The sequence below is a fragment of the Liolophura sinensis genome, chromosome 6 (genome assembly GCF_032854445.1).
Source record: "Liolophura sinensis isolate JHLJ2023 chromosome 6, CUHK_Ljap_v2, whole genome shotgun sequence".
Lineage (NCBI taxonomy): Eukaryota > Metazoa > Mollusca > Polyplacophora > Chitonida > Chitonidae > Liolophura > Liolophura sinensis.
The window spans coordinates 59,135,922-59,145,249 of NC_088300.1; the positions used below are offsets into that span (position 1 = coordinate 59,135,922).

General features: G+C 39.1%; 1 protein-coding gene across 1 annotated transcript; it reads left to right on the forward strand.

The window, feature by feature from the left end:
* The first annotated feature begins 3,377 nt into the window (after positions 1-3,377).
* On the forward strand, positions 3,378-9,328 carry LOC135467611 (uncharacterized). The gene is made up of 7 exons (XM_064745387.1): positions 3,378-3,443; positions 3,644-3,744; positions 4,208-4,372; positions 4,816-5,312; positions 6,810-6,972; positions 8,198-8,280; positions 8,735-9,328. The coding sequence occupies exons 2-7, from the start codon at positions 3,645-3,647 to the stop codon at positions 8,759-8,761; spliced, it is 1,035 nt and encodes a 344-aa protein (XP_064601457.1). The 5' UTR covers positions 3,378-3,443; position 3,644; the 3' UTR covers positions 8,762-9,328.

Consider the following 9,328-nt stretch of genomic DNA (forward strand, 5'->3'; position numbering starts at 1 on the left):
AGTGAAGCAGCACTAAATAAAAGAGCGGTGGAAATCCGTCCTGCAACAAGGAGGCACATTACACGTACATGCACCCTAATGATTCCTTCGTCGTCATATGACTGAAAAATTGTTGAGTACGACGTTAAACCCCAAGCACTCACTCACTCGTTTGTTATCTACGTACGGTTCTGAATCTTTAGCAAAAGCCGTCAAAAGTTGTTCAAGGTTCAATATGTGTATTAGCATTCAATTCCACACGGAACTATAACCTGGATTAAACGAGTTTTTAAGTTTAGAATTCGGAATTTTACTCTAATCTTGTTTATCAAATGTGTTTTGACATAAACCTGGACGGCCTTATGAAAACTGCTAGCAGAGTATTCCAGGGCTTAATAAATTATCATGTGCCGCACATGTTGGCCTGATGTCAATGAAGGCATATCTCTATAGGGTGTTCGGCCTGGTGTTCAAAGCCACAAGGAGCTCTCAGATATATGATACTCTAAGCAGCAATATCCTCTCATGGTGCTCTAAGTTGCACGATGCTCTCATCGACATGGTGCCTAAGCTGCACAACCCTAGCAGCTACATGTTGCTCTAAGTTACACTACTCTCAACTACATCCTCCTCCAAGCTGCACGGTCCCCTCAACTACATGCTGCTCCAAGCTGCACGGTCTCCTCAACTACAGGATGCTCCAAGCTGCTCGGTCTCCTCAGGTACAGGATGCTCTAAGCTACACCATCCTCTCAACTACAAGATGCTCTAAGCTGCACCATCCTCTCAACTACATGCTGCTCCAAGCTGCACGGTCCCCTCAACTACATGGTGCTCTAAGCTACACCATCCTCTCAACTACACGATGCTCCAAACTATACCATCCTCTCAGCTACATGATGCTCTAAGCTACACGATGCTCTCAACCACATGATGCTCTGAGCTACACGATACCCTTAACTACACGATGCTCTAAGCTACACCAATCCCTAGCCTACACGATGCTCAAATCTACACCATCCTCTCAACTACACTATGCTCCAAGCTATACCATCCTCTCAACGACACGATGCTCTAAGCTACACCACCCTCTCAACTACACGATACTCTCAACTACACGATGCTCTATAAAAGCTGAATGACGTTCACAAAGCCGAACGATGTTTTCAGTAGCATGATGCATGGTCTAAGCTGCTTGGTGTTTTAACCGCACGATGTTCTCAACTTCAAAGTGTTCTCAATACGTTGCATGCTGTTTATCTGCGCGATGCTCTAAGCTTTAGGGTGTTCTTTTATGTAGCGGGTATAAACTTCACATTTAACTAGCTACCTTATGTGACAACATTCGAATTAGAGGTAGCATGTGGATGCCACTCACACAAAATCAATCAGCTGTGAAAAGTAATTTGTTGATGTTGTTTTCAGTGGCAAAAATGGTCCTTGGCAACATAAAAGTAAGCTTTGTTTCACTTTATTCGCATTTGTACATTAAGGTACATTTGTACATTTTGGACACCTAAGCTCTACGTACATAAAGGGAAATACATGACAGTATAGGGCCCGTTTCACAAAGCCCACGTATACGTACGCGTATCTTCCATTGTAACAACGTCGTAGGTATTACGTCGCCCTTGTTGCTTGAAATGTAACAGGAAATTATATAGGTCTCTTTGTGTCAAGATCATCTGTAGATGGCCACTTACAAGTCATTGGAATACGGTATATGCTCAAAAGTTCTTTCACTTGCTTACTTGTCCTCATTATGGGCTTTAAGCGACATTACATGTGTGCTGTGGTAAATTTGAATAATTTCACTCCCGTTACCTCTATCGATAAACTTGACCGCCGTCAAATAAGTTAAAAACTGCTGGGAATGGCGTTTAGCATCTATCAGATAAATAAATTCAAAACTAACTTCTTGCAAAATGGATGAAAAACCAATCGTATTGTTTTTGATTTACACACTAATCAAGGGTGCTGATTTGTTGAAATCAGAGTTTCTAATCACAATATTTTGTTAATCGTGTAACAGTTGCTTTGTTCCACCGCGGTACATGTTTTATGACCTCTGTTATGTATGCCTTAAGCAGTGTATTTTGTGCGAAGTGAGTGTATGTTTATATGGAAGGTTTCAGGCAAAATATGTTATTACGTACTGACCTGTTTGTGCTACTCTCAGAAAATACCAGTAAAGGCAGTATGACGATAGCTATGGCTTTTCAGTATTTCTACATTTTGTGATTACAGAAAAACGACGACATGTATTACTATGTGTTTCAAATGCTTGAAAATATCCAGAACTATAGGTTCACTATCTTGTCCCCATTATAAAAAAAGGCTACTTTCCAGCTGTGCAAGATCTCAGAATATAAAATCCAAGTATGCATAATATATTACTCAGCTAGAGTCCTTTCCATGAGTATAAATTAAACGTTGTGTCGACTATAGTTTCTCGTCGTGGGCCTGTACAGAAACAACTTGAGACTTAAGTCATAAATTGCATGTGCTTAAAAAGCCAAACTCATAGCAGGAGAACCTCGGATTGTAATCGGTACATTGTTCTGCAGGTAAAGAATCCTAAATTTTAAACTTCCTTTTAATTGTAGCTTTGTCTGAAACTTTAACAAAAGTTTTAAGATGTTTGATAAGTAATCAGTCAGGAGCTAAGAGCAAGGGCTGGACCAGAAGTAAGCCTTAATCATAGAGGCTTTGCAGACTTTGGCGAAATTATGTGAAATTTTATAGCTGTATAATATCGATTAGTCAATGTGGCATAAAGACGCATAGGTTTAACACCTTTACGTACTCAGCCACTTATGGTGTTTCACGTCTTCATAGTTATTGCATTTCCAAGAATCTGTTCACAGTGAGACGGACAGACCTGAGCAAAACCCACACGATCAGAAAAGAGTTCACAGATTTGACAGATGTTTTCTAAATTTCTTTACCTATCTTTTAAGAAGACTGTCAGCTCGGTGGAATGTGGAAAATTTCATGGATCACATCTTAATGTAGTCTTAGTGAACTTATGATGCTTATAACCGAGACCATCCAAAAAACCAATAACCGTAAAGGGAAACGGAGTACAATTGTGCAAAGACATATAGTCGCTATCACATAAGTGCTAGAGTTAGTCAGGCGATATTTTTAGGGTTAAATATAAAGTAAACGGCAGTCTCTATTTACAACTATAGGCGTATCTTTTCTTTGTGTAACCCTGGGCTTTGACTGGCCAGTGACCCAGGTATACAAAAGAACTATAGATAGAAAATGCATTGAAACTGTGAACAGATTTATGAATACAAGTCCCCAGTCATTGGTTTAAGCCCCGGACACTCCCACGACGTTCAATGGTATATAAAGGTGTTCAGTCCCAGGAGAGCGAGCGTTCAACGCCAGCCATCGGGGAATAACTTTGTTATACGGAGAAACAACTTTCTCATACTGGAAAAAAATATCTCCAGGTAGGTAATCTTCAGACATATTTTACTGTAATGGAAGACCGTATATTTAAGCCATATATTTGTGCAGGCCTACCAAGTAAAGTTAAACGCCTTGTCCAGTGTTACACGACAGCGTTGTGAGATATATAAAAGATGTAGATACAAAGTACAAATCTAATGAACCCTTCTCTGCAATAATTTCTGATACATTATAATTTCAGGATGATGTACCTAGGATTTTTCCTCTGTTTGATAGCAGGAGCTTACGCTCAAAGATATGTTTTACCTGCGGCCGGAATCGCCAAAATTGACGCATGCCGAGGTGAGAATAGCATTCCCCCTTCTTTTCTTTCTTCAGATTACCACGAACATAGACAAAAGTCTGTAGCCGTGACAGAAGCGTAATTTTCTTAAGTCATATAGGTTACGCCAACCTAGTAAAGCCTGACTGCACACAAGTCAGAGTGTTAATCGCAGCGCTCATTTTCGCAAATCGGTGAGATAGTATCAACCAACTTGTAAAAGTAGTTTCGGAAGAGCATATCTATATACATTTATCTAGCCGTTCAATGTTGTACTTACAAGAACAAGGTGTTTAATATTTATTTGATATACAAGACACTGAAACGGTCAAGAAGGTCAATAATACAACCATTTATCGCGTAAGGCAGTTTGATGGAGATACGTGTCATTCTTTGCATCTATATGTGTGATATACCGCGCTCTCATTATGCGTTAACGTTTGCATTAAAACAAGAACTAATTTTACCTTTTCTCCTTTATAGGTTATGACTTTGTTACAAACGCTGCTTTACCAAATGGAACAACATTTATCGACCGTGCCTTCTATATCTGGGGCGGGAGAAGAATGCCATGTGCCCCAGGAACGTTGTTTTCCTTGAAGCGTACCTCTTGTGTCTGTGACGAACGTGACGGATCTGCAGTTATAAGTATAAACTATGTTTAACATATATGTCTATGTGCAATTAAGAAATAAAGATTTTTTTATCAAGCATTTGTTCTTCATTTTAGTACAGTGAATTTGGATACCTGTGGAGCTTCGTTCTAAAATTTCACACTTTCCACATGTACTGTACTGATATGATGAACAAAGACTAGACAACGAATTTTTTTTTCTATTCTCTTCAACTTTTACATATTTATTAGCCACAAAATAGCAGTAACTAGACATTAAAAAGGCATGATATAAGGTGCGATAAACTGTCGACGCCAACATGTGTTTTACTCTTGAGTGTGTACTTTAACACGGCTTTACTCTCCGATGTGTCCCCTCTAGTGACATCCATAATGTCTGCTTCTAGAAATGGTTTCGTTCTTCTTCTAAGTCATTAATAAACGAGCGAATACTCATTCGCCTGTCTTTAACCCACAGCGATCGCCGACAGATGTATTACAGTGACAGGCAATCTGCAGACAGATCAACAGTTTTCGGTTAATCAGCGAAATGCACTATCTACTTACAATGCATGGGTCAACGGATACAATAACCCTGTGCCCACTGAGAACAGCTGCTTTGCCTCCAACCTTGATGCGTTCAGGTGTCTGCCCTTGATGCAAGGCTCAAGTCTCGGAAGATCACAACTGAGGCTGATCGTTGGTTTTAATATGCCAGCTGTGCAAGTCGGACGTCAGTACACTATTGTTAATAATGGCGGTTGCCTCAGTGGTGCCGGAGCTACAATTACACCAAGTTTTATAGTCAACTATGTTACTGGTAATCCCGGGCAGCCTGGCGGTGTTCCCCACCAGATGGATGTTACCGTTCGGTTCTCACCCGCGAACATCGTCGGAGCTGCCGAATCCGTAGGTACCTACACCTGCCAAATTCCGGCTTCCATTACGTCGACCAATGGCCAGAATTTCGTTTGGGTAAGTCAGTCTTGTTTGATATATCCTGTCAAAACATTATATATTTTACCAGCTGTTGATTCTCCAAGTCCAGAAATTATGAGTGGGCCATATTCCATTAACAACAGACTTATACTGTCCTCGAAACTATGTAACGGTTTGGTTAATGAGTGACATTAAATACGTACAAGCGACACGATATATAAAATACTGAGCTATATGAAGTTTACTGTTTGGTTTTAATTCAAACAGGCTCTTGCAATTAATTGTATTTAAAATGTATTGTCAGCAACCCGCGGATGGTCGTGGGTATGAACTGCCGAAGTGAACATTGAAAATGGACATCTTAGTGGGATATTTTATAAAGTCCATTCCTTTGGACTTTGAGAACAAATGCTTTGAAACATGAGGAAAAGGTCGCATCGGTAAAATCTCGGCAGTTTGCATGCAGTTCTAAACAATTCACATAATGAATGTCATATTGAAACTTGCGTGGTTTCTTTCCTCTGTTGCGCTCTTTTCGGCTTGCTGGGTCATTGTGATGGTGTAAAGGTTGAAAAGATCTTTAGCTTACTGTAATGGCCAGTAAAAGTTTGATACGTTGTGACATGAATGTACAGACCGTTTCCACTGACCCGTGACTGCGAGTGGAACGTCCTCTTAGATTAACGTAGTCACTGGTATGATCCGCGTCCTCTACATTGACGTAGTCATTGGTAGGATTCGTCATGAATAAATAATGAATCCTGAATCCAATCACATTACTTGCCATCCAACGGGTGACCAGGAGACGGTCGCGGCTCAGCGAGCAAGAAGCCGCGAACCCAGCATGCACCAGACGGAGCTTCGCACTCCTGATTCTTGTAGACATAAGGCCTGGTTGTAATATAACTCCTGCAGACAGGTTCTTGACTGTCTAAGGCCTATAGCTCTGACAGACAAGGCATGTACTGGACGGACGTTGGGCACGTGCATTGGCATAGAAAAGAACAGAATACTACCGACAGCTCTCCTCTCGATCTATGTTTAATCACGTTGTTGAACTGTAATCACTATGACAACAAATGTTACAGACATATGTTGACACTTAAGTTACAATCACGACCAATTAACCATGTTGGATTTCTCGTCTGGTTAAGGAACTGTAGGTCATTGTGAATAAGGTATGGTTGAGGATCACTTAGCAACTGAATTACTTCTATTTTAAATTGATCCTTCTAAATATTAAAACATGTGAATGTTGAAGATAACATAAAAAGTTACACAAAACTACGACATATGAGAGAACAAAGAAGTATGAAACTGATATCTGTATAAAATTAAAAAGAACACATTTCATACATACATCGTGATCAACAATCCAGATACAATTTTCTTTAACAGAGCTGAAGAACATGACAACCTTTTTAGGAATAGTTTCTCCTTTAACGAGAAGTATACAATGGTTTTTTATAATAGAAAAGGGGCAATTTTATAGTACTTGCAGTTTTTGTGAAATATTTTGTTATGTTTTTACAGGATAGCAACGACAGCACGAACCAGTTCACTCTTACAGTGGACTTGACAGGAGGCGCCGCGTTTACCTTCAGTGTGAGCAACGGTGCCACTAGAGCATCAACAGGCATACCACTTGGAGGATTCTGTGGCAATGGGGTGTCTAATTTCCCCCAAGGCGTCGGAAGTAAGATACCTTCACGGTTTTTAAATGAGTTAAGCTTTTAGAAAGGCATTTTACTTTAAAATCTTTGGGAATACTAATGTCTAATTTATGCAGTTTTTTTTTTTTATTATTTTATACAGACACCATGCCACATATATCGTGTTACACAGTTTGATGCATGTAACGCCAAAGAATGCTCTGACACACCATTGGATAGCAAGTAACACCATCAGATACTGTGCCACACTATTAGATAGCATATGGCACCATTGAATGTGAATACAAAGGTAACATTGCAAAAGTACATGTAGACATAAGGTACCACCGTTATATATATATATATATATATATATATATATATATATATATATATATATATATATATATATATATATATATATGGCTGTCACACTATTAATCCCGCCTCATCCTTATTCATTTACTGCAGCACAAGCACAGCTCATGCCATTAGACAACCTATACGAGCATACACTCTGACATAAGTGACTCTCAACTCATCCCATTTGACACAATGCTCTAATTTCCCTAATTATTAGGAAGGAACGGCACTGTCTATATTCAAAAGCAAAGAGATGGTAATGAAACTTAAGATCAGTATTACGACTTTTCTGTTGACCAGACCAGCACAATTACATCTAGTTGTGATGTCAAAACAACATCTTTTACAAGGTAATGTGAGCAGTGTAGTCTCGGCACGTGAATAATTTAGACGCGAAACCTCAATCATTCATTCACAAATACTTTACTCTACGCTAAATTTCCGCCATTTGCCATTCTTAATTGTCTCTATAATTCGCATAAAATGAGCACGGCCATGGGAATCTACACTCTAGCCCAAGTTTTATCTATTCAATGAGTAGCTCTACGGTGTCTTACACCGCTGTGAATTCTTGTGTCAGCAACAATCATGCAATCCGTCTTTTCTTGACCTTGTGGTATATCTGTGGCACTGTGGTCTCTTCAGTATCATTGTTATCGTAACAGGCTCTCATTGGTTATCTCATTGGAGGGCGGTACACTTTTTTCTAGGAATCTCAATCCATGATCCACAAAAATAAAATGAAAAGAGTGGATGCATTCAGCTCCCCCTTAAAGCTGGGGATTAACTGAATTTTAGACTCTTCACATTTTTTAATTATTGCTTGTACAAATAATCACAAAACTAGCCGATTACAAAAAGGTTTAACGGAAATTTGTATATGCTTATTCAATGATGTTTTTGCAGGACGTGGGTTCGTTATTGCTTCCCGCGACTGCCCTCTCTGTTTCGGACAAGCCCCTGTGAATTCTTTCATGTGTATGAACGCTGTAAGTATTAGTAACCTGATTGTTTTAATTTTTGAGACATCTGTCTAACAAGAATACACAGTTTCTCTTTTCTTACAGTGTTAGTCCATATAATAAATAAAACATCAACAAAGAAAAATAAATCAGAAGATAAAGAGAGAAGTGTGATTTTGAGCTTTCAGCACCTGTCCTAAAACAAAAAAGATTTAAAGTATACCTTTCTTGGCTTTGTTTCCTAACAATATTTATTTTGTTCAATCTTCTCCATTTCGGTATTATTGATCGACCTATTGGTAAAAGTTATTGCTGGAGGAAACAGGACAGGGCATGTGAAACCACTGTCATGCGCTGTGTTTATCTGATCAGCTTCCGGTCTTATTGCATGTCGTTACAAAACAATAGCCAGAGCTATACTCGTTCACATGATTTTGATTAAGAAGTGAAAGTTCTAAAGTTTATTTCTCTTTTGTTACAGGTTAACATAGTAAGAGACTGCACATAAAATAAATTCTGTCACGTCGGAGGATCGGTAGCTTGGACTTAGGAAAGGGATGGTTTCTACAGAGGCGGTAACATGGCTGCATCTACTCATTGTCCCATGTGGAGCAAACGCTCCAATTTGTTTCTTGCATGCAAAGTCCACTTATGCACTTCAACTTAATATATACTATAGCATGATATGACCTGGAGGAGATCATGCCAGTTGTACGTCTGTAATTCACTGTTTCTTCCTATATAAAGAAATCAATAAAATAAATATAAATATGTGTGTGTGTGTGTGTACGTATACATTCACGCTGGCGTAAACGCATGATATGAATGTTCGTAATGCTTTACAAATATACAAATATACAAATCTCAGGAGGTGAATTTCGGCGTTAGTAAAGCTGTACAAAGTCAATGTTATTAATTCATCTATAATAGTACTGGAATGATTACCCATAATATGGTTGTAACTCCGGCTCAGGAGACTACAATGCAGCTAGATTTCCCAGAACCATTTTATATATGTACTCCGTTCTTCAACATTGTGTCCCCAGTATAATAAATCTCAAGATATCCAACCTAA

Excerpts from the sequence above, each read along its gene's own strand:
- LOC135467611 (XM_064745387.1), top strand. The coding sequence starts at position 3,645 with ATGATGTACCTAGGATTTTTCCTCTGTTTGATAGCAGGAGCTTACGCT. Across the intron at positions 6,973-8,197 it reads TTTCCCCCAAGGCGTCGGAA|GACGTGGGTTCGTTATTGCT; the intron begins GTAAGATACCTT and ends ATGTTTTTGCAG. Across the intron at positions 8,281-8,734 it reads CTTTCATGTGTATGAACGCT|GTTAACATAGTAAGAGACTG; the intron begins GTAAGTATTAGT and ends CTTTTGTTACAG.